This window comes from Scardinius erythrophthalmus (assembly GCF_964197995.2).
Source record: "Scardinius erythrophthalmus genome assembly, chromosome: 7".
Taxonomy (NCBI): Eukaryota; Metazoa; Chordata; class Actinopteri; order Cypriniformes; family Leuciscidae; genus Scardinius; species Scardinius erythrophthalmus.
In genome coordinates, this window is record NC_138227.1 from 37,897,963 (window position 1) to 37,924,190 (window position 26,228).

Sequence of the window (26,228 nt, forward strand, 5' to 3'; positions counted from 1 at the left end):
CAACATGGGTTATAGATCGAAAGTTGAATGAACGAGTACTTATTTCTTTTCGATTTCTTACAGGTTGAGTTGTTGTTGCCCATAACACGCTAGCATTCTGCTAATGACATTTTGAAAGACTTTTTAAAGCAAATAAGTGACTCTAAAAAATCTAACACCAAGCAATGTGTAATTTCTTTGCATCCCCTTTTGAAAACAACATTCAAATTACTAGACAAAAAATTATATCCTAAGAAAAGTGGATTTTGAGCGGTATAGCTCCATACATACAACCGGCACATCCGGGAACTTAACTGTCAATTTCGTAACCGCCCCTTTTTAGGGGAAAACAAGCCTGACTTCCCATAGACTTCAATACAAAATAGCGGCACAAAACAACGTCCGTACACAGCCGGCAGACGTGTATAACTTCAGAAATCACTTAGATGAAATACGTTGAGTAATTATATGTCCACCCTGCCTTCCATAGAGCGTGAACGATACATTTATAAACTTAATTTGGGCAACTTAAAAACATATCCCGTTTCATTCTACCAGCGTCAAATTGGTCTAACAACCCCACCCAGTGGTTTACCCGGACATTTACTCGTACCTCATCGAGTCACCAGGTAGCCAGTGAATGATTTTACTACGGTTTTAATAAGTAAACATCTTTAAATGTATAATATTGTGTCTTTATATTTAGAGTAGCTATAGAGTGCACGTTTCTGTCCAGCTATACAACTAGCCTGATTTAGCTTTCGATAGCATCATCCGTAATTCATGATATTTCCATAACAGCAAGATATTGATGATGATGGCAGGCAGAGATGGGCATAAATACATGGAAATGTATTTAAAATAAAATAAAAAATACAAAATACTGTGTGGAAAAAAATAATTAAATACAAATACATAATAGGGGTAGCCTACTGTGTGAAAAAAAAAATGTTTAAATACAAATTACATGTTTGTAAGGGTTAGTACACGTCCTCAATCCGTTACTGTGTATGGCGCTCGCCGGATTGTTTTCCCCTAAAAGTGGGCGTGAACCTTTTCAGAGACGTTCTATGACGCTACGCCGGTTGTATGTATAGACCTCCATTCATTCTGCACTCGTCATGTGAGCGCCCTCATATGGAACAAGAGTGGAACTGCAACCGGAAGTTTATTGAGTGGCACTTCTTCCCTCATTAGACTTTCTCTCTTACTCTGGTTATAATGAGCAGGTATCGCGCTGTCTGTGAATGCCCTGACGCACACACTCACACACACGACGCACTGAAAGACTCGCGCCTGTATCGAGCGCGTCAGAATCAGTTTTGCTGGGCAGTTCTCTTTCGCGCTTGAACGAACAATAACACATGCCAAAATGTCAGTTTTGTCGAGTATCCTCATAACAATAAGCACTCTTTAATTAGTTACATAAAGTCTTAAAGAGGCTACATGCAACTTTTTCCCCAAAATAAACGTAACAATAGCCTTTTTATTTGACCATTTATGACTCAAACATCTCCTGATGAGCATACTGACACCTTGTCAGCTCACAGTGGGTGCACCCCATAGACAGTAAAAGAAATGGACACAGCGACCCCATTGGATTCAACGGAGACAAGGGGTGCTTCTCAATTCTTATTTGTGCATCCTCGTTTCCTCTCCTCGCTTCCTTTCCTCGCGTCTCAGCTCCGCCCCCTGTAGGATGCGAGGGAAGGCTGCAAGGAAAAGACGCGAGGACGGAGGAATCGAATGAAAGCTTTTTTTATACTTTGGAATCCTTGATCACTCGAGCGTCACTTCATCGCGTTATCAGCAGCGCTCAGAGGATCTGCCCTCATGTTGTTGAAATTTGTTTATTTAAGAAATTCATAATAAATAATAATAAAGCAAGATACCCTGTTGAAATATGTGAGGTGTGTGGTTTATATTAACTGCAAAAGTAAAGTATAAATCAAAATTATTGTGACCGATGTGAAGGGGGAGGAGAATTTATATGTGCGTCACGGTTTAGTCGATAAAACTCTTCCGCATAGGATGCACCTGTGTATCCTCGCTCATGACTCCTCAGGAAGCCTCCTAACTCCTCGATCCTCGACTCCTCGCGGTGCAATTAGAGAATTGAGATGTCCTTCAAGATGGCTGAGCTCGATCGGTTTCCGGGTCATAGGATGGAGGACGGAGGAGAGAGGAGACGAGGAGGGATATTGAGAAGCACCCAAAGTGAAGCCAATTAGAAACTCTTACTTCCTGGGGGTCGAGCGTACTGCGCAGACTCAAACTGAGCTTGACGACGTAGATGTCACGTGAGCAAACCGTCTGTCTTCTAGTAGCTGTGTCAAGAGAAATCTGAATCATTCCCTTCCGAAACTTGCAGAGACGGAGAGTGTGAGTAGGAGGTGTCCATGAGCTAGGAGCAGGAGAAACTTTTAGTAGGTGTTCTGATTAATTACTTTGTCATTTTGCCTCGACGTCCTCCCGATTGCCCGCGAGCGTCTCCTCCTGTCCATACGGTAATTTCCTACTGTGCGACAGAGAGTCGCGTGGCTATGACGCAATCGTTAGCCTATTTTTACAAAAATTGCTTCTACGGGGCCATAACGTAAGCTACAAGGTAATGAAGCCTTTTATACATTTTCGTGTTTCTTAAAATAATTTTCTTAAAATAATGGACAAATGGAGTCTTTAAACGCCTCAGATGTGAAGTTATTCGCTGTCAAAGTGACGCCAAAATGAATGGGAGTCAATGGGATGCTAACAGCAGGTGGGGGTCCGCTAGCCAATGGCGGCGCCCGGGGGTACCTTCAAAATAATAGAAATCCATGCCCCCCTGGTGCACTCAAGCGTGCCGCACAAGCCCTGAAAAGTGAAGTATAGGTATAGGTCATGAAGTGAAATCCTAGTATAGGTCATAAGCCCCGCCTCCCCGTGTTATTCAACGGGACGTGAGACCAACTAAACAATTTAATACACTTCAAATATCTTTTTTCCAAAGGTGGTTTCTTTCTTTTGCTGTCATTTTTATCACGCTGATGTAAGTTCAAGTGTCTGTTTCAAAAATAAGTTGGTTTTTAGTTAGTTACGTGATGCGGTGCTGTAACGTCATGATTGACAGCTGTGATTGACAGGTTCTCTGAGCGAAGTACTCACTGAAGCACCAAAGGACATTTTTTTCGGGATCTTCGGAGGACTGAGGAGATTGTATTTTCTTTATTTTAACAAGCCTCTTGTCGAACTGCAATAAAAAAATTTAAAAAGTGTGCAGAATCCACTCTCCCTGAGTGCGTTCTGCGAGAGTGAGGGCGGAGCGTTGATTTCGCGGCTTTACTTCCTGCTAACTACTGCGCAGGTCTGGTCCCGAGATCGCTACTGCGCAGACTCAAGTTCCAATATGTCACCGCCATATCGGGACAGCGAAGGGGCGTCGTCCATCTTTTTTTTACAGTCTATGGGGTGCACCTATAAGCCTTTATCCTATTTTTCCTATTTTCTGTCGTGTCGGATTTTTCGCGCGCTGTCTGCGGATTTGACGTCAAGCGCGTTCATGTTAAACGTTTCAGATCACTCTGCCACCACCGCTAGTCAGCAAACAAACTTAGTTTCTCAAACAATATATGTATTTGACTGTTCTTACCTCTGTAAACATAATGTTGACTTCTTTGCAGCGGATGACTTGTGAAGTGTGCACGTACGAGAGAGAGTAGAAAGGAAGAGCAGTTCCGTTTTTTGGCCACAGGTGTCAGTCGCGAGTTTAAATTTCAGAAAATCGCATGTAGCCTCTTTAAATGAACAAGAGTAAATGAGAAAATGAGATGCAGAGCCTGTCAGCAGCGGCAGATTTTAAAGTGACAGCAGCCACTAATTCCGTAGTCAGTAAAGTTAACCAAAGAACAAAGGGAACAGAGAAAATCACTAACTGCTCTTGACTAAAGAACGCTTGCAGCTTTAATAAGGATTAATCTAATTTAATTAATAATTTATGCAGTGCGGACTGTTTGATAACCTAATTCAATTTCTGTATATTTCATACCTGTTAGACAGGAAGGGCACATGCAAATATTACATTTATTTTTGGGTTTATGTGAGGAAAGTTTTAAGTTCACTTATATTAAAAATTGTTATAATTTTCAAAAGTAAAAAAATAATTTTCATCGAGACATCAGTAGCTATATTAATATCAGTGATACTGGCCTTCATTCATAAAAAAATGGCATTAAACAATTGTTTAAAATATACTGTCTTTATGTTGTTTCTATATTACAGTGGAAATTGAGTCTCACATTATTTAAATTTTATTTGCACACAAAACAATAATGGTGAACATTTTTGACTTTATAAAATGATTCTCTCAAGTCTTGGCAATTGGCCCCTATTAAACAATAAAGAAAGTAAGACATATTTTTCTTATACATAGTTTAGTAGCCTACTATATTCTTTTTGGCAGAATTTATCATTATAATCAACTTAATTATTTCCTGGATTTTGTATCACCATAGTCCCTAAAGGTATGTAAATGCAGGAAATGTGATTAAAATTGTGAAAAACATTTTTGCTTTTTTTAAAGTGCAAAAACTTTTTCCCCCATTTTGTGTGATGATCAAAAAAATGATCAAAGGTTGCCCAGATTGTGTTGAGCTTGCCACAGTCAAATGCGAATGCTGAGCGAACCTTTTCAGTAATTGGCCTAAACAAGACTGACACCAGGAACAGACTGTCACTTGATGGCACCCTGTGAGTGATGGGAAGTTCGGATCATTTTACTGACTCGCTTGTTCTACCTCGTTCAGTAAAATGAACAAATCTTTTTTCGAGTCATTTCATTCATTTAAGGGGCTTTAAATGTTATACTTTTAACAGCCAAATTCCCCGGACACATCCACCTATGCAGTCTTTATCATATTCTGAATTAAGAAATCATTATAATGCAGTCAAAAATAATTTACAGGGAACATAAATAATTACTTTCCGAGTCTTTCGTTCATTTGTCACGTGACAGACGCAATGAACGGATTGAACCCTGCTTCAGATACGAGCTCTTGCAGAGGTAGTGAAGCAGGCCAACACTGCCACTGTGGCATAGGCTTACAACAGGCCTCATGTGTGAAACTTGTGTTGTGGTTTTCTGGGGAGGTGGAGTAATTATTAGCCTATGTGTCCCTTTTATTTTGAGATTTTTTTATTGTTTTGATGTTGTTGTTTTACATGTTTGTTATTTAATCACCTCTATCTTTATTTTTATATAGTGCAATCAATAAATTAATTGTACATTTTGAAAAAAAAAAGTTTTTTCATAAATCAGGGTTTATACGAAGTAAACAAGGACTGATGTTTTTAAAATTAGGGTTAGGGTTACGCGCACGCACTGATGTTTTACAGTCAAAGTCCCAAAGTTGGCAACCCTGAGTGTGTGGCAGCTTTTGGACATACACTGTAAAAATGAATACGCTATATCTAAACAATAAAATTGTGGCAAAAGATTACAAGCAATATTATTAATTAAATTTAACAAATTAGAATTGAGTAATAATTAATCAAACTAATTCCTTAAAAGTTAACCATTTAAAATGAGTAAAATTTACAAAAAAAAATTGTAAACAATTTTTTTTTATTGCCAACATTGAAGACACCTGATGTTAACAAGCAGAATCACTGAAGGAGAAAACCGTAATTTTAAGTCACCATTATGGTGATCTGTGTTTGTTTTAGTTGGGTTCTTGACCTTAAATCACTGACTTTAGATTTTTTTTTGGCTGCTGGGAAAAGGGAAGAGTTGGAAAAGATATGGATGGTGACGTATATTCTATAACCATTACGGTATGAGACTGAATTTGAGTAAAACAAAAGTTATGGTTTTAGAAGAGGGGGCTTTTTAAATAAGAATGAAAAATGGTGTTTTGCACGTGAGCAGATTGAAGTGGTTAATGCTTATAAATCTGGGTATGTGGTTTACACCAAAATTGTCATGTTGGAAAACTCAACAACACTTAACAAACCAAGGTAAGAAGGCAATGCTTTCTTTATTAAGGTTTGTTCGTAAGCATAAAAGTAGCTGTAACCAAGCATTGTATTTGTTTGACCACATGGTTGCACCCATATTGTATTATGGATCTGAGATGTGGGGCTTTGAGCCAGTGGAGTTTTCAGTTATCCTTCTGTAAAAAACTCCTGTGTATCAGTACAGGTGTGAGCAATATTTTGGGTGATCTGGGTAGATTTGCATTGTCTACTACCTATATGAAAAGGTGTATCATGTATTGGATAAAATTAGTGTCCATGTCTAATTATCGGTATCCAATAAAATGTTATAATATGCTTTTTCAGTTAGATGAAGTAGGTAGAAAAACATGGGTTTGTGAGTCGAAATATGCATAGAGATTGGCATTGTATATCATGAAATGAAGAAAAGAGCATCTGTCATGCTATTGTGACTTTGTGGAACTATGGGCCGAGAGGCCATGTATTCCTGAAATAAATTTGATTGATTGATTGATTACTCCCTTTGGTGTTTGGCTAGTAAGAATCCAGTGATCTCCTGGTTTTGCTTCCGTTTGCTCCAAACTAACTCCAGTGAATTTAACTACTTACCTGTAAACTCACCGGTATCTGTGTGTGTCAACATCTTACCTGCTCCTCTGTGTGTGTGGATCTTCCGCTGTCCTGGTAAAGATAAAAGAACCAAGTTAATCAGCAAACATCTTCTCACTGAACTGTCTATCTTGCATTTGCTTACCTGCTAAATCTCCAAAAACCTCCTGCACTTGGGTTCACTTACATCTCTGTGTTTGGAGTCAGATATATCCCTGAAACTTTTATGTTGGGGTATAATTTGAACAGCAACAATTATTTTATTACATTATACTATTTTTGAGCATGATTGTTTTCTCCAAGAGAGGGCAGGGGCAACGCTGGGGTTTCTGAGCCCCCGTTACAGCAACCCTGCCAATCTGCCGTAACACTAAAATCACAAACACACTCACATGTTGATAAGTGTTTAGGTTTAGGCTGGATCTACCGGTGGAGTTAGGAGCACTGTTAACCCTTGCTGTAAAAAAAGGCCAAATTCTGACAATATCATACCATTTTCCATTAAAACAGTAATATACCGTAGAAAACAAAACTAGCCTACAGGAATATACTGTGAATTAACAGCGCTCAAAGTCGACACTCAGAGGCTGTTTTTCCATTCACACCCTATACCCTCATTCACTATTCCCTACATTAGTTCACTAATATAGTCCACTTGAATGTAAATAAGTGAGTGAATTGAGACACTGATGAACACCTGATAAGCAGAATCACTGAAGGACAGAGAAACAAGAACAGAAAAAAGAGAAACACAAGAACTACAACTGACTTACAGCCACACTGAGAGTGAAACCAGTTTACGATTATTTCTTTCATACATGTACAAAAGTTCTTGTTGAGAATTAACAGAGATTTAGTAAATAATAAAGTTTGTTGTCACCATGATGGAGATCAGTATTTGCTTTAGTTGGTCTCTTGTCCCTTGACTTCTTACTATTTATCTCTCTCTGACTGCTGTAACAGTGAGTTTATAAAACACATTTGTTATGACAAGAAAGAGTCAAGAAGAAGATGATCAGGTGTTTTTGGCTTTTGTGATGATGTCACAACCATCCTGGACATGTCTGATTCTCTGAATTTATGGGTATTTCATATTTAGCATATACCTGTGAATCTACAACATGAAATCAATATTGCTGCAATCAGGTCTTCTGAAGAATATCATAATCATATAATGCATTAAATCATTTTGAACTCCTGCTTGTCTTAGGCACAAACAGACATCAACAATCAGCACATGAATCTCAACAATGGTGACAATCAAAAGTGTCATGTCGCAATGCATGCTGGGTTCCAGTATAATATAAAACTCCCAGCATGCACTGCTGCATGAATAAAAAAAAAAGAAAGAAAAAAAATTGTCACCATTGTTGAGATTCATGTGCTAAATTGTGATATCTCTGTGTTTCTAATAGAAAAGAGTCATTGTAATTGCTGTGGTTTCACAGTGGTGGTAATGTAGCACTTTTGATTGAGGATCAAACTCTGAATGAGTGAGAATGAATTTTCTTAGTGAACGAACAAGCAATATGATTTTGCCAACTAAAGCAAGCACTGATCTCTATAATGGTAACTTCAAACCAAACATTTTCAATTAAACATCTCAATAACAACTTCTGTAGATGTATGGCAGAAATAAAGTCATAGTGGTTAATAATAAGTGTAATAATGTGTAATGGCTGGAAGTCAGTTGTAGGTCTTGTGTTTCTCTATTTTGTGTTCTTGTGTTCCTCTTTCCTTCAGTGATTCTGCTTGTGCAGGTGTTCATCACTAATGCTCAACAATCACTTACATATTCTCTTAATTATCTCACTGCAACACTGTCAATGTTACTTTTACTCTTTGTAGTGTAGATTTTCCTGTGGGGTTGAAAGGGTTAACAGTGTAAGATAAAAAGACACACCCACAAAATGTATTTTAACAGTAATAAACTGTAACACTGTTGCCAGTAGTTTACTGTAAAATCTTGTTTTTTGGGTCACCATTGTGCAGAAGAGTAGAGCCTGTGCTTCAGTCCAGGAGAAGATCTGCAAACATTGATAATATACTGCATGTTGTTTTATTTAACAGGCGGTGACTGTGTAGTTGCTGGTCCAGTGGAAATCTCTTTATTTACAAAAGTTATGTTGTGGTTTCAAGTGAAATCAGTTCACAGTAATACTTTGCTCATGTTATTAGTGCATTATACATTTTAGTTAATACATTTAAATGACAGTTGGTCAATTTAAGGCAGTCGGTTTCTGTAAGTGAAATTAGTTAACTCGAGTTTTAGTGCACTTTTACAGTAACATACTGTAGATTACAGTAAAGAACTGTACAATTAACAGTAAATTACTGGCAACAGTGTTGCCAGTATTTTACTGTAAAAAAAAACCTGGTAAGGTCTAACAGTGAGCTCAAAAAATTACTACAGATATTTAGTAATATCTTGAGTGTTAAATGGGTTTAAAATTAAATGTATGGATGAGTAACTAAGTGACAAAGTGAAAAAACATTATTTTAAATAAATTTTCTCTCAAAACAAGCCATAATAAATCATTTGATTCATTCATTCTATTTAGGGGTGTTTAACATATTACTGGAAAACAAGAAAACAAGATAAAATTCTTGTAGCAAAATGTTTTAATTAAATATATTAAGCTATATGAATCATGCACTAGTTCCTATGCTAAGTCAGGCATCCCCTCAATTATGTCATATCTGTCTCTCTTTTTTTTTGCCAATAACAGTACAAGGGCGACCTCTATCTACTTTTAAGAATACAACATCAAGACACTACCAAAACATGATTAGAGTGTTTCATGGCTGAAAGGAGTACAAAACAAAGTAATAAATAAAAGGCCTTAATTTCTCTCTTACCTAACGCATATATTTGTGGTCTTGGATTCTTTACTAATGAGCTGATGTGTTGAATCAGGTGTGTTTTATTCGGGACACATCTAAAACGTGCAGTGCTGGAGGTCCTCCAGAGCCAGGATTGGGAACCACTGCCATATACAGTACATCTCGGGTTCAGAACCAATATGTGCATATAACAAACACTAAAACCATACCTTGCCTAGAAAAAAAAAATGATTGATGTCAACTTAGACATTAGACAATGAAAAGAAAATGGAAGTTAAATGTTTACTAAAGTTTTCCAAACATTAGCTCACTTTCATTAAAGTCACTAAGTGTAAATTAAACGATTACTGCTCATGAATTGGATGCCATCTTTTTGACAAAAACCTGGCTTAAGATTAGCCATTATCATTATCATAGTCATACGCTAGATTTAGTTGTGTCACTTGGAGCTCATAGCAACAACATAGCAGTCTAGAGTGATGACATCTCAGAAGACTTAGACAAGGTCAGTTGCTCCACACTTGATATTTTTTTGAAAATCATTAAATTAGGCTATTTATTTAGGATTTTCTGTCACAAATATGTCAGTATATCTGCTCATCTCCAGATATATATTATATATTAAGGTACCACAACATATATTCCATAACATAACATGTTCCACAATATTGCCAGTGTCACATGACACTACACACATAGCAACATTGTGACGGCCCAGATCCGGCCCACATCTGGCAGATGTGGAAAGATGATCTGGCCCACATCTGGCAGCGTGGAATGACGGCCCTTAAGGTGGCTCACTCCTGTTAGCCAGATCTGGGCCACAAGCAGGCCATAGCAATGCCACATGTCAGCCAAGAGCAAAGAAATAAACCAGAACTGGACCTTATCTGAGCCGCAAAACCTGTGTATATTAAATGTGGAGTCATCTCAGCCTTAATAAGCCTGTTAACAAGCAGAATCACTGAAGGAAAGAAGAGAACAGAAAAAGAGATGAGCTGAAACACAAGAACTACAACTGACTTCAGCCACAGCCTTAAGCCGGTCGCACACCGGACGCGCAGCTCAGCGCCGCGCAGCGCAGCGCCACGTCTTTTAAATTCGAACACATTATTCTCTATGAGAGTACACACACCGGCGGCGCCTTTCGGCGTCTGTCCGCAACGGCTCAGGACCGTGTTCAAAACCCTGCCGCGCCACACAGCGCCATTTTCATAGTTTTATATTAAATTTATATTTATGTGTCTCAAATCGTAGTTAATGTATATACGGACTTAACCCCGTGCTGCAATATACATTTAGTTTTATATTTATTTACAGAAATCAGAAAATTGCTGATGCTAACGGATTTTCAGGTGACAGTTGTCCTAGACGTGGCGCTGCGCGGCGCTGAGCTGCGCGTCCGGTGTGCGGCCGGCTTTAGATGAAATCAACTGAAGAGAAAAGAAGACATTAAATCTGTGAAGATCTCAGCAGAGGAGGATTAAACAACTCCACAAACAGCATTACCAGCTTCACTTAACAAGTAGCACATTTCACAAGTCTTAGTGGCACATGCCAATAAAAGCCGGATGTTATCAGATGATTGTGTTAAACAACATGCATCTGTTTTCAGTGTTGAATTATAAGTGAAGAATAGACTGTACAAGTAACTATATGAAACACATTGAAAACTGAATATATGATGATGAGAGCATAATGCAAAGAAAGAGCGAACAGCCCTCGGGTTTTCTAATAGTGATTTTGTCACCTTTGGCTTTCTCACGGAGGGCTTTAAGGATGTGTTCACATTTGTCAGGTTTGGTTTGATTAAAGCGAACTGTGGTGCGATTGCTCTGCTAGTGCGGTTCATTTGAATAAGTGTGACCAACAAATGGACCAAGACCACTGAAAAGATGGGTCTCGATCCGCTTCCAAACAAACTCTGGTGCGGTTCAACTGAAACATGAACGCAAAATGGACTAAAGACATGTTAACCAACCAAAAACAGGATACACTGTTACTGTGCGTTCACACCGCCGGCAGCGAGAGCGTCAAAGTGGCCGGAAGCCATTCATTTTCAATGAGAGCCGGCGGTGAGGGCGGCACGTCTTGGACGGCGAGAGCGGCGAGAGGAGTTGAAATCAAGTCAACTTTATGGTAATAAGCTATGACGAGGTTCGGCGGCAACCAGCGGCAACCAATCGGAATGTAGAAGTCCTCCGCCTGAGAGGAAAAAAATCATGCATTCTAATCTACGTCAGAGCGTCCCCAAATCTTTCTACGGCGTCGGTGGCAGGGCGGCGAGAGCGAATTTTGCCGCTCTCGCCGGTGGCGGTGTGAACGTACAGTTAGACTTTACCAGTTTTTTTTACAGTAAAATACTGGCAACACTGTTGCCAGTAATTTACTGTTAATTGTACAGTTCTTTACTGTAATCTACAGTATGTTACTGTAAAAGTGCACTTAAACTCGAGTTAACTAATTTCACTTACAGAAACCGACTGCCTTAAATTGACTAACTGTCATTTAGATGTATTAACTAAAATGTATAATGTATTAATTACATGAGCAAAGTATTACTGTGAACTTATTTCATTTGAAACCACAACAACTTTTGTAAATAAAGAGATTTCCACTGGAACAGCAACTACACAGTCACCGCCTGTTAAATAAAGCAACATGCAGCATATCAACAATGTTTGTAGATCTTCTCCTGGACTGAAGCACAGGCTCTACTCTTCTGCACAATGGTGACCCAAAAAACAAGACTTTACAGTAAACTACTGGCAACAGTGTTGCCAGTATAAACCTGTTTTATAACTTACAGTTTATTACTGTTAAAATACATTTTGTGGGTGTGTCTTTTTATCTTACACTGTTAACCCTTTCAATCCCACAGGAAAATCCACACTACAAAGAGTAAAAGTAACATTGACGCAGTTTTGCAGTGAGATAATTAAGGGAATATGCAAGTGATTGTTGAGCATTAGTGATGAACACCTGCTGTTAACAAGCAGAATCAATGAAGGAAAGAGGAACACAAGAACACAAAATAGAGAAACACAAGACCTACAACTGACTTCCAGCCATTACACATTATTATACTTATTATTAACCAGTATGACTTTATTTCTGTCATACATCTACAGACGTTGTTATTGAGATGTTTAATTGAAAATGTCTGGTTTGAAGTTACCATTATAGAGATCAGTGCTTGCTTTAGTTGGGATGCTGATGCTAAAATATTGATGTTTTTTTTTTTTTTGCTGCTTGAGCTGTTTTTGTGCAAGTCACACTTGTGCACACACACAGTTTATGAATGACTGCTGTTATAATGATTATGATGATAAAATCATCATCTTGTCTGTTCATTCACTAAGAAAATTCATTCTCACTCATTCAGAGTTTAATCCTCAATCTAAAGTGTTACATGACCACCACTGTGAAACCACAGCAATAAATTAGAATGACTCATGCATAAACCAAACAAACATAGCAACACTATATAGAAACACAGAGATATCACAATTTAGCACATGAATCTCAACAATGGTGGCAATATTATTATTATTTTTTATTCATGCAGCAGTGCATGCTGGGAGTTTTATATTATCCTGGAACCCAGCATGCATTGTGACATGAAACTTTTGATTGTCACCATTTTTGAGATTCATGTGCTGATTGTTGATGTCTGTGTGTGTTTAAGTCAAGCGGGAGTTCAAAATGTTTTAATGCACTATATGATTATGATATTCTTCAGAAGACCCAATTACGGAAATAAGGATTTCATGTTGTAGATTGACAGATATATGCTAAATATGAAATACCCATAAATTCAAAAACATATTCAGGAATGATCAGAGAATCAGACACGTCTAGGATGGTTGTGATATCATCACAAAAGCCAAAAACACCTGATCATCTTCCTCTTGGCTCTTTCTTGCCATAACAAATGTGCTTTATAAACTCACTGTTACAGCAGCCAGGGAGAGATAAATGGTAAGAAGTCAAGAGACAAGAGACCAACTAAAGCAAATACTGATCCCCATTATGGTGACAACAAACTTTATTATTAACTAAATCTCTGTTAATTCACAACAAGAACTTTTGTACATGTATGAAAGAAATAATCGTAAACAGGTTTGTAAACTGGTTTCACATTCGGTGGCTGGAAGTCAGTTGTAGTTCTTGTGTTTCTCTTTTTTTTCTGTTCTTGTTTGTCTGTCCTTCAGTGATTCTGCTTTTCAGGTGTTCATCAGTGTCTCAATTCACTCACTTCTTTTCATTCACTCTGTCAAGGGGACTATATTAGTGAACTAATGTAGGGAATAGTGAATGAGGGTATAGGGTGTGATTGTGAAAACAGCCTCTGAGCATAGATTTTGAGCGCTGTTAATTCACAGTATATTCCTGTATGCTATTTTTGTTTTCTACGGTATATTACTGTTTTAATGGAAAATGGTATGATATTGTCAGAATTTGGCCTTTTTTTACAGCAAGGGTTAACAGTGTATGTTATCACAAGATGCGACCCTAAAAAAAGGACAAAATGCTCAAGCAGAGTCATGATAGTTCGGTTCAGGCATCAGAATCGTGTCTCCTCGCAGCAGATCTTTATGTGTGTGTAACGGGGGGATTCCTGCCGCTGTTTTGACTCCTTTACACATTTTATAAGCTCTTCACGAATTCTCAGCTGGTCAAAATACCATCATATGTAGCTACACACATACAACGAGCGCATTTACCCCGGCACACAGCAATTGTTTTGGATGTTCGGTCAGTTTTGTTGCGAAATATATGTAATAAAAGCCGACCAATCAGGTTGTGACCATATCCCTATGCCTTTAGGTTTGGTATCTGTAGGTTTGGTGTTAAAATGCCAATGTGAACACTAAGCGGACCATGACTAAATGTTTTTTTTTTTGGTCCGGGCCAAACTAAAACTTTGGAACAAGTTTAGTTTAGTTTGTGTGTGTGTGTGTGTGTGTGTGTGTGTGTGTGTGTATTGACCTCTGTGCTGAGGCTGTAGCTGCGGCCTCCATGGCGAAGTGTCTCATTGCGCTCTCTTCGAAGTACTTCTGCTCCCAGCATGTCATATCAGCCTCCAATCCCAGAATCCTTTCCTCTCTCTCCCTTAGCAGATCCAGTAGTGCAGGAGCACTGGACTCACGCACAGAGAGGGGAACGCCTACACCAGCGCGCTACACACACACATATAAACACACAGACAGTGGTTATGAGTAATGTTGGGCTGGATAATTACTCTCTAACATTTAGGTGTGTTGCAGTTGACAGCTCCCTCCGTGGCAAACAGATAACGTGATTGGGCATGTGAATGTTACTGTTACATAAACAGATCTACACCAACCTAAACATGTTGCTGTTAAAGGGATAGTTCACCAAAAATGTTTTATTTTGTCATCATTTACTCACCCTCAAGTTGTCCCAAACCGGTATGAGTTTCTTTCTTCTGTTGAACACAAAGGAAGAGATTGTAAAAAGTGTTTGTAACCAAGCAGTTGACGTCACCCACTGACTTCCATAGTATTTTTTTTTCCTACACTGTTAACCCTTGCTGTAAAAAAAGGCGTAATTCAGACAGTATCATACCATTTTCCATTAAAACAGTAATATACCGTAGAAAACAAAACTAGCCTACAGGAATATACTGTAAATGAACAGTGCTCAAAATCGACACTCAGAGGCTGTTTTCCCAATCACACCCTATACCCTCATTCACTATTCCCTACATTAGTTCACTAATATAGTCCCCTAGACAGTGAATGAAAAGAAGAGAGTGAATTCAGACACTGATGAACACCTGATAAGCAGAATCACTGAAGGACAGAGAAAAAAGAACAGAAAAAAGAGAAACACAAGAACTACAACTGACTTCCAGTAACACTGAGTGTGAAACCAGTTTACGATTATTTATTTCATACATGTACAAAAGTTCTTGTTGAGAATTAACAGAGATTTAGTTAATAATAAAGTTTGTTGTCACCATGATGGAGATCAGTATTTGCTTTAGTTGGTCTCTTGTCCCTTGACTGCTTACTTTTCATCTCTCTCTGACTGCTGTAACAGTGAGTTTATGAAACACATTTGTTATGGCAAGAAAAAGTCAAGAGGAAGTTGATCAGGTGTTTTTGTTCTTTTGTGATGAAATAACAATCATCTTGGACTCTCTGATTTTCAAAATTTTCCTGTATATTTTCATTGAAATTATGGGTATGTCATATTTAGCATAAATCTGTGTATCTACAAAATGAAATCAATATCTCTGTAATCAGGTCTTCTGAAAAATAACAATCATATAGTGTATTCAATTTTATTTTACTCCTGCTTGATTCAGACACACACAGATATCAAAAATCAGCATATGAATCTCAACAATGGTGAAAAGTTTCATGTCGCAATGCACAGACATCCCAAGTCTCCCGGAAGTTCCGGGAGTCTCCCGCATATTGATAGCGGCTCCCTGATACCCGCAAATGAGTTAAAATCTCCCGGAATCTAGAGCGAGCGAGCCAGAGCGCGCGTGCACAGCAGAGAGGGAGAGGGAGCGAGAGACCTTGCGTGTGTGCGTGTGTGCGCACGTAAGATAGAGAGCATCTGATTGGCCTGTTTCGGTAAATCAACCAATCAATTGTCAGTGTGGGCGGGTTTTATCGCTTCTCCCGAACCGAATTAATCAGTTCAGTGTATCTAGAAACAGGAGCGCCATGGCAACGGGAGAGTGCCACAAAAAAACATGCAAAAAACGAAAGTATAAGATACATTTTACGGCAGACTACATGAAAGTGTACCCCTGTCTTATAAGAGTAAAACATAATGATAGTCTTGCACGCTGTAAAGTTTGTAACAGTGACTTCAGCATTGCCCATGGCGGGTTAAATGATTGTAAAAGACATGTTGAGGTGAGTTCAACAACTTTCATTTCATTCATGTGCATATTAGCCTATTCCTTAGACCTGTTTAAAGCTGCAATGGAATATAAATAAAAGCAGTTTACATGAATAGTATAAGCAGCTTATAAATAGTAAAAGTAATCTACAAATTGTAACATTATGAACAAATAAATGCATAGGCCTATAGCCTATAGACATTATGTATTATGCTTTTATATATTTTAGGGACAACAACTCTGTGGTGAAATGTCATATCCTTGTCCTCCTTCCATTTTTTTTTTGGTTGGGGGGGGGGGGGGGTACCTCCCTGAAATGAACTTTTGCAGGTTGGGATGTCTGCAATGCATGCTGGGTTCCAGGATAATATAAAACTCCCAGCATGCACTGCTGCATGAATAATAATAATAAAAAAGAAATATTGCCACCATTGTTGAGATTAATGTGCTAAATTGTGATATCTCTGTGTTTCTAAAACATAGTGTAGCTCTGTTTTTTTTTGGTTTATGCATGATGTGTTAAAAAAAATTAGTCATAGAAATGTATTGCTGTTGTTCCACAGTAGTGCTAATGTAACACTTTTGATCGAGGATAAAACTCTGAATGAATAAGAATTAATTCCTTAGTGAATGAACAGGCAATATGATGATTTTGTCATCATAAGCATTACAACCACAATCATTCATAAACTGTGTGCGCACAAGTGTGACTTGCAAAAACACAGCTCAAGCAGCAAAAGAAAGACGAATGTTTTAGCATCAGCATCCCAACTAAAGCAAGCACTGATCTCTATAATGGTAACGTCAAACAAACATTTTCAATTAAACATCTTAATAACAACTTCTGTATGACAGAAATAAAGTCATACTGGTTAATAATAAGTGTAATAGTGTGTAATGGCTGGAAGTCAGTCGTAGTTATTGTGTTTCTCTATTTTCTGTTCTTGTGTTTCTCTTTTCTTCAGTGATTCTGCTTATTAACAGCAGGTGTTCATCACTAATGCTCAACAATCACTTACATATTCACTTAATTCTCTCACTGCAACACTTTCTCAATGTTACTTTTTAACTCTTTGTAGTGTGAATTTCCCTGTGGGGTTGAAAGGGTTAACAGTGTAAGATTAAAGACACACCCACAAAATGTATTTTAACAGTAATAAACTGTAAGTTATAAAACAGGTTTATACTGGCAACACTGTTGCCAGTAGTTTACTGTAAAATTTCGTTTTTTGGGTCACCGTTGTGCAGAAGAGTAGAGCCTGTGCTTCAGTCCAGGAGAAGATCTACAAACATTGATAATATGCTGCATGTTGCTTTATTTAACAGACGGTGACTGTGTAGTTGCTGGTCCAGTGGAAATCTCTTTATTTACAAAAGTTTTGTTGTGGTTTCAAATGAAATAAGTTCACAGTAATACTTTGCTCACGTTATTAACGCATTATACATTTTAGTTTAATACATTTAAATGACAGTTGGTCAATTTAAGGTTTCTGCAAGTGAAATTAGTTAACTCGAGTTTTAGTGCATTTTACAGTAACATACTGTAGATTACAGTAAAGAACTGCACAATTAACAGTAAATTACTGGCAACAGTGTTGCCAGTATTTTACTGTAAAAAAACCCGGTAAGGTCTAACAGTGTACTATAGAAGTCAATGGCTACCGTCAACTGATTGATTACCAACATTCTTTAAAATATCTTCTTTTGTGTTCAACAGAAGAAAGAAACTCGTATCAGTTTGGAACAACTTGAGGGTGAGTAAATGATGAGAAAATTTAAAATTTCAACAAATTCAAAAGGAAAAACATGAATAATATATAAATAATAAAACATAAATAATAAATCAGCTCCATAGCAGGTTCCAAGTGATCAAAGGCAATTGCAATTCAACCCTATTGCACAGCTTTGCGCCGGCAGTGTTCATTCTGTGCAATGTAAGTAACAACATATAACCGAGTCAACAAGATGGTGGGAAGTTAGGGCACAAAAAGTGAAAGTGGAATGTAGCCCTGTAGCTGCTGAAACTCTCCTCAATATTATTAACTCCACCCTATCTCAAGAACATGTCCTAAGAACCTATCAAGCTGCCAGTCGTTAAACCTCTTTTAGGACAACCATAAATTGAATTAGTTTACGACCCCACTGAATTAGTAAACTACAGAACTATCTTAAATCTTTCAAAATATGTACAGTATGTATGTAAATATTTATTTAAAATATTTGCTCGAAGGTTGTGAAAGACCTGGGTGTTATGCTTGCCAGCAATTTGTCTTTTGAAAACCTTATTTCCCATGTTAACAGAACAGCATTTGGTAACACTTGACTTTATAATAAGTATACAGTAATAAAGTACTTACAAATCATTAACAAACTATTAGTTTATATATTGTAGTCTATACATTGTTAATATATTAAAAGGCTTTATATAAACAGAGAGCTCATTCATTGCCACTGTAATTAAAACAGTTATTATTGTTTAATTAGCTCATTTATAAAGATTTAAATATTGTTTTATGCTTTGTTTACTTTGTTAACTTGTAAATATTAACTGTAAATAGTTCTCACTTTAGATTAGGTCACGGAAAATGGGTGCTTTAAGTGCTTTTACTAGACAACTTTTACCTGACATTAATTGCATTAGTATTAAGTGTTCCTTTATTTTATTTTATTTATTTTATTTTATTTATTTTTTATTTGAACTTTTATTTTGGTGAAAAATCATTAACTGTTAACAGGTTTCTCGCTTCTTACTACAAATCTGGTGAAATGGGTGGTGCACATTGCTTTCCAAATATATGCCATAAGTGACCCAAGCTCAGAGCAGAAATACAGAGTTTATGTGGAGCAGCTGACCACATTATCCCAAACATTGTAATCCCTGTAATTCCTTAAAAATCTTAATTCTCTGTACCTTGCCTTACTAATACTGAAAAAAATAACAATTTAATTACTTCAATGAACACGACCTGGATACACTATGTGGTTAGCATGTGTAAAATCATTGCATTGCTTGCATTGCATTTTTTTTTTTTTTTTCAGTCAAGTCAAGTCATCTTTATTAATATAGAGATTTATACAATAATTGTTTCAATCATTATACTGTAATTTTCAGTTGAAGAAGTTTCAGTTCAATTCACGGACCTGTTGTGTTCGCAATGACTCCAGTTCTCTCTCCAGGCGTGTACGCAGACGTCGTTCCAGCTGCTCGCGTTTCTCACATGCCACCTGGAGTTGCGCTAGTGCCTGCTGCAACCGCTCCACCCGCTCCACATACTTCTGCTTTTTACTCAACTACAACACACAGACAGACAGAAGAGAGATAATCATTTACTTGGGAAAACTGACACTGCTTAGTGGGTGTTTTATATCTCTCTCCTTAATGTAAATTATTATCATTTCTTTATTTAAGTATTGTGTTAAGTGATCTACTGCTACTGGCCTGTCCAGTATAATATAACACAAACTCTAGGTCTAGGATAACAGTTTCAATTAATGTTGTTTGGATATCACAAAGCGGTGCTATCTAATTGGGTGAGCTGTTTACTTGATGCCGGGTTTATGGTGTGAACAGTATAATAGGCCAGTACAAGTGATTTAAAAGCTTCTTCTCATGTGAGTTTTCCCATTAATTCTCAATTACAACCCATCATCCCAATGAAATCAGATTGGATTCATTCAGAAGGATGAAAATTAATACATGTAAACATACTTACTGTGAGTGTATATTAGTTACATTTGATGTTTGCTTTTGGGATCTGATAGAAACTTTGGACCAGGAAACGGTGAAACATGACGTCAGACTTAACAACAGGATTTGTGTCTATCATCACCAGTAACTATAGCAACAGTGACTGAAGTAATATCAGATATGACGGTGTCCATAAATCTAGAAAGTTTCATCACATCTGACACGACAAGAGTCCTATCGAGGGATGAGTTTATCCATCAAATGTTAATCAAGAGCAGCTTTTACACCGGAGTAAAGAGTTGAGCATTTGAACTGGTATCAGTTCAGGCCAGAGTCAGATTCTGAAAATGTGGATGATCAAGCAGATCAGCTTTGAAAGCACGACTTACATTTACATTTATGGATTTGGCAGACGCTTTTATCCAAAGCGACTTACATTGCATTTCAAGGTACACATTTACATTCTTATCAGTTATCTTATCAGTTATCAGACTTGAGCAGAACTTTTCACAGTGGCAAGGTTTTATTTTGTATTTACTATGTTTGTGGACATAAATCCATCTCAGCACTTGATAATTTGTGAAGGCTCCCAGCTTCGCCCTAGTTTGACCCTCTTAGGGCTATGCCATGATTTGTCATCCCTTCAGCTCTTTCAGAGCATCCCATTTCACCAGTTCTGCTGAGGCTTCCGCCACTGGCTCCTCTGCCAGTGTTCTTCTGTTCCTCTGTTGGCATCCCTGTGGTCTCTTCCTCTGCCAGCTTCCCTGTGGTCTCTTCCTCTGCCAGCTTCCCTGTGGTCTCTTCCTTCGCTGGCTTCCCTGTGGTCTCTTCCTCCGCTGGCTTCCCTGTGGTCTCTTCCTCCGCTGGTTTCCCTGTGGTCTCTTCCTCTGCCAGCTTCCCTGTGGTCTCTTCCTCTGCCAGCTTCCCTGTAGTCTCTTCCTCTGCCAGCTTCCCTGTGGTCTCTTCCTCTGCCAGCTTCCCTGTGGTCTCTTCCTCTGCCATTTTCCCTGTGGTCTCTTTCTCTGCCGGCTTCCCTGTGGTCTCTTCCTCTGCCAGCTTCCCTGTGGTCTCTTCCTCTGCCAGCTTCCCTGTGGTCTCTTCCTCTGCCAGCTTCCCTGTGGTCTCTTTCTCTGCCGGCTTCCCTGTGGTCTCTTCCTCCGCTGGCTTCCCTGTGGTCTCTTCCTCCGCTGGCTTCCCTGTGGTCTCTTCCTCCGCTGGTTTCCCTGTGGTCTCTTCCTCTGCCAGCTTCCCTGTGGTCTCTTCCTCTGCCAGCTTCCCTGTAGTCTCTTCCTCCGCTGGTTTCCCTGTGGTCTCTTCCTCTGCCAGCTTCCCTGTGGTCTCTTCCTCTGCCAGCTTCCCTGCAGTCTCTTCCTCTGCCAGCTTCCCTGTGGTCTCTTCCTCTGCCAGCTTCCCTGTGGTCTCTTCCTCTGCCAGCTTCCCTGTGGTCTCTTTCTCTGCCGGCTTCCCTGTGGTCTCTTCCTCCGCTGGCTTCCCTGTGGTCTCTTCCTCCGCTGGCTTCCCTGTGGTCTCTTCCTCCGCTGGTTTCCCTGTGGTCTCTTCCTCTGCCAGCTTCCCTGTGGTCTCTTCCTCTGCCAGCTTCCCTGTAGTCTCTTCCTCCGCTGGTTTCCCTGTGGTCTCTTCCTCTGCCAGCTTCCCTGTGGTCTCTTCCTCTGCCAGCTTCCCTGTAGTCTCTTCCTCTGCCAGCTTCCCTGTGGTCTCTTCCTCTGCCAGCTTCCCTGTGGTCTCTTCCTCTGCCAGCTTCCCTGTGGTCTCTTTCTCTGCCGGCTTCCCTGTGGTCTCTTCCTCCGCTGGCTTCCCTGTGGTCTCTTCTCCCACTGGTTTCCCTGTGGTCTCTTCCTCTGCTGGCTTTCCTGTGGTCTCTTCCTCTGCCAGCTTCCCTGTGGTCTCGTCCTCCACTGGCTTCCCTGTGGTCTCTTCCTCCACTGGTTTCCCTGTGGTCTCTTCCTCTGCTGGTTTCCCTGTGGTGTCTTCCTCTGCCGGCTTCCCTGTGGTCTCTTCCTCCGCTGGTTTTCCTGTGGTCTTTTCCTCCGCTGGTTTCCCTGTGGTCTCTTCCTCCGCTGGCTTCCCTGTGGTATCTTCCTCTGCCAGCTTCCCTGGGGTCTCGTCCTCCGCTGGCTTCCCTGTGGTCTCTTCCTCCACTGGTTTCCCTGTGGTCTCTTCCTCTGCTGGTTTCCCTGTGGTGTCTTCCTCCGCTGGTTTCCCTGTGGTCTCTTCCTCTGCTGGTTTCCCTGTGGTCTCTTCCTCTGCCAGCTTCCGTGTGGTCTCTTCCTCTGCTGGCTTCCCTGTGGTCTCTTCCTCTACCGGCTTCCCTGTGGTCTCTTCCTCTGCCAGCTTCCCTGTCGTCTCTTCCTTCACTGGCTTCCCTGTCGTCTCTTCCTTCACTGGCTTCCCTGTGGTCTTTACCTCCACTGTTTTCCCTGTGGTCTCTTCCTCTGCTGGTTTCCCTGTGGTCTCTTCCTCTGCCAGCTTCTCTGTGGTCTCTTCCTCCGCTGGCTTCCCTGTGGTCTCTTCCTCTGCCGGCTTCCCTGTGGTCTCTTCCTCTGCCAGCATCCCTGTGGTCTCTTCCTCTGCTGGTTTCCCTGTGGTCTCCTCCTCCGCTGGCTCCACTGTGGTCTCTTCCTCCATCCATTCCCCCATGGTACTCTTCTGCTTAGGGGTCCTGGTCCACCTTCCCACCCACTGTTAATCATTATCATCTCCTCCCACCATTAAGGTGTTGTTTTTGGCTCCAGGAAGCGCCTACTAGTAGGGGGAGTAATGTCCCATGTTATGTTGATGTACATTCAAAGACTCTTGTTTTGACATTGTTTGGATCTCCATTCCTGTGCTTCCTGTGCTTTGGACATTCTATTCCTGTGCTTCTGTGTTCTTCATCTATTGGATCATGTTTATATTAATCTGCTGCAAAGATCCTGGCCTCTGCTCATCCCTCAGATGTTGTTTAATATGTTACAGACTCACCTCTTCTTCTAGTTTGACGACCTTGCTCTGAGCGTTATTTAAAGCCTGCTCTAAGATGTCAATGTGTCGTCGCTGATCCTCATTGGCTGATCGGAGATCAGCTGCCTCCATCTCTAATTTTTCTAGATCTTTCAGACTTTCTCTTCCTGAGAAAAAAAAAGACAAAATAAAAAGTTGTTTCAGAGAAAAAAGTTTTTCAACATTTCAGTGTAATAAGTAGTATATGGTGCTCTATTTAGTGTATTTAGTCTGCATATAGATTGCTGTTCTTTGACTGCAGCTTAAAGGTGAACTGTGAATCTTTGTCCTATCTATGGTCATCTGTTGTTAAAAACATAAATTGAAGACTTGTTATTTTAATTGACTATTACACAAAGCCAGTTTCAGTGGCTCCCCAGATAAGTTTGAGGAAAAAAACTTTTTTTTTTTTTTTGGGCTCAAGAAGATGGATTGGTTTTTAGCAGTGTTCTTCACCATGGTAACTTACCCAATATAAAACCTTCTTTGGAGCAGGTTAGCCATGTAGAGGTCACAAACCAAAACTGGACCTAACAGCTTTGAGTGACATATATCTGATGCGGTCATGAAGCCACTCCCCCTGTATCTCTTGCTCCAAATTAAAGCAGGTCACTGTGAATTTTTTTTTTTTTTTTTTAGTTTTATACCAACTATTATTAGTTTGATATTTTTAGGGTTTTTTTGTATACCCATACAAGCTTTAGAAAACATAAAGCTTTTAATATTCCTAAATTGCTCTTTTTAGCGCTTTGTGAAACTAGAGTTAATCATAAACTCTGAATCAAAACCTGAGTTGGCAGATAATTGAATTATATGGTTATGTCAAACTCTAAACCTACTCTGAAATTCAACTAGCTTTGTGTAACAGGCCACAGTTGTGCTTTAGCACTGCTCTACTGTGTGGAAATCGTATAATTTGAGGCACACCTATGCTTGCCTGTGATCATATCAGGGCACATCAGTCATTTTACACCAAGACCCACTGGCTAAAAAAAAAGAAAGTCCTACAAAGCATATATCATCTGATATGACAAACATTCAAATGATGCAAACATGAAATTTGCTGCCAAATCCAATTCTGAACCTCTTAAAACATAAATATTATTGTAGACTTGCCAGTGAATCGGAGTAAGGCAAGAACACAGTTTTTATGCACTTGCTCAATTATGTAATTTTAGTTTTTTCCCCAAAGAGAGAGAGAGAGAGAGAGAGAGAGAGAGAGAGAGAAAGAGAGAGAGAGAGCAAGCAAGGAAATGGCACAGGAAGTTAAGGGAGGGAAGCAAGCATTCATTTGGGTTGAGCAGTTAGACAACCTGATCAGATTAAATATTTTGGGGGGGAAAGACCAAGCAAACAGAAATAGTGTAAAAAGAATTATTGAGTAATGATCAGGGCTTGACATTAACACCCGCCAACCCGCCAAATGCGGGTGGATTTTGCTCGTGGCGGGTAACACAGTCACTCCAACTAGCCACTTTGGCGGGTTGAATAATTGTAGTCTTTTCAAAAGGCATCTGAAATAAGTGTGACACTACGACACTACAACTCCCATAGGGCTGTCAACGAATATTCTAAATTCGAATATATATTCGAATAGTTTTAAAAAACAGAATTTCGAAGGTGAAAATTAATATTCGAATGTGGAAAAACGCCCGCGGTAGCAGAGGCGCGGCTGTCTGCTTTGTGAGTGGGCGCGCTGCCTGAGGGGTCATTTTATTTAACGTTAAACAGAAACATTACTGAAGTGTAGGCTACTGTACTGACTGAATAGATATTGCATGAATAAGGTAGGTTAGATACAGCAGTTTCATGCACTGCAGGCTTCCACTGGTTTGATTATTTACCGTTTCATGTCAAGGAAAAGTTCCATGTTTCCCACAGCACAGCTCGCTCGGAGCATTCAATGTCGATTATATATAGGCTACTGTAAAACTTCAATCAATGTTAATAATATTTGTTTCAATCACTGAATGAAGCCTGCTATATAAGAGTCGCGACCTTAAATGGCTTGCATTAAACTCTTGATCAGCACTCAACATTCGCTTATTGTTGTTGTTCATTTTTAAACTGTTATGCACAGAGCGCGTGACGCCTCATTCGCGCCGCAAGACCTCCAGACGCGCGTAAACGCGTCTTTACACTCGCGCCAGATGCTCTATTCGCGTTTGGTGTTGAGTGTGAGGGCTAGAGAGATGAAGAGTGCCTGCGAGTGAGCGAGCGAGAGTGAGTGAGGTCTGCGGTCTTGGCCATTAGTTGATTTCCTTGTTTTCGTGTAGGTAATACGTTGTCAAATATGTTTAAACTTAAATAAACTACCTATACAAGTAGTTATGTCTCTTTGTATTAATTTGTCCTGTTATTGACGTAATGCACGTCATTGACAAAATGCGCAACCAGATGTTCGAATAGTTCGAATATAAGCTATGTGTTTTTTTTAGAGGGAATATTCGAAGGTCATTTTTGAGCAATTTTGACAGCCCTAATGAATATTGTCGCTAGTGACAGACAACAAAGAACCTGCTGGAGTTATGTCGTTTGCCGGTGGAGCAATGTGGCGACATAATACATAATACATGGTTTTATTTTAAAAAGGAGCTTTACACACAACCTTATCAGAGCTAATGATAATGACCTGTATTGTTATATATTTATGTAGTCTTGATTTGGGTGTATACAGTGGTTTTACATTTAAAAGGGTTGTAAATCTAGTTCAAGTACATTTTAGCACGCCATAGTCAACTTTTATCAGGTAATTTCACAACAACAAAAATGTGGCTAGTAAAAATGCTGTGTGGCTAGTAACTTTGGAAAACCACTAGCCACATTGGCTAGTGAGCAAAAAAGTTAATGTCAAGCCCTGGTAATGATGTACAAAAAGCAGTAAAATCTCACTGTGTGAAAGATACAAGTGTCCGTCATCTTGTCCCTCCAGCTCCTGACTGGCTAGCTGACGATTGGCTGTTTCCAAGCGCTCTTAAAAACACATATGAGAAAATGTTATTTGTCACAGGACACAAGAACAGCTAAAATAAACTAAATTAACAAGCACATCAATAAAATACTTAAAGGGGTGGTTGATTGTGATTTCACTTTTTTCATTTTAAATAGTGTGTAATGTTGCTGTTGGTGCATGAACATTATCTGCAAAGTTGCTGCGCTGAAAGTTCAATGTAAGCAGAGATATCGACTTTTAAAAATCAGGAAGTTTAATGCCTACAAAAACGACTCGAATGGGACTACAACGAGGTA

At 39.3% G+C, this 26,228-nt stretch overlaps 1 protein-coding gene across 3 annotated transcripts in view; it reads right to left on the bottom strand.

Annotated features, from left to right (window-relative positions):
- The window catches only part of amotl1 (angiomotin like 1), a 50,143-nt gene that overhangs the window by 18,239 nt on the left and 5,676 nt on the right, over positions 1-26,228 (bottom strand). For all 3 annotated transcript variants that reach the window (XM_081370787.1, XM_081370786.1, XM_081370788.1), the window contains 4 exons: positions 25,872-25,952; positions 22,962-23,107; positions 19,433-19,582; positions 14,395-14,585 (listed from right to left, as the gene is read on the bottom strand). In XM_081370787.1, coding sequence (XP_081226913.1) covers positions 14,395-14,585; positions 19,433-19,582; positions 22,962-23,107; positions 25,872-25,952 — 568 coding nt within the window. The remainder of the gene's footprint in view (positions 1-14,394; positions 14,586-19,432; positions 19,583-22,961; positions 23,108-25,871; positions 25,953-26,228) is intronic.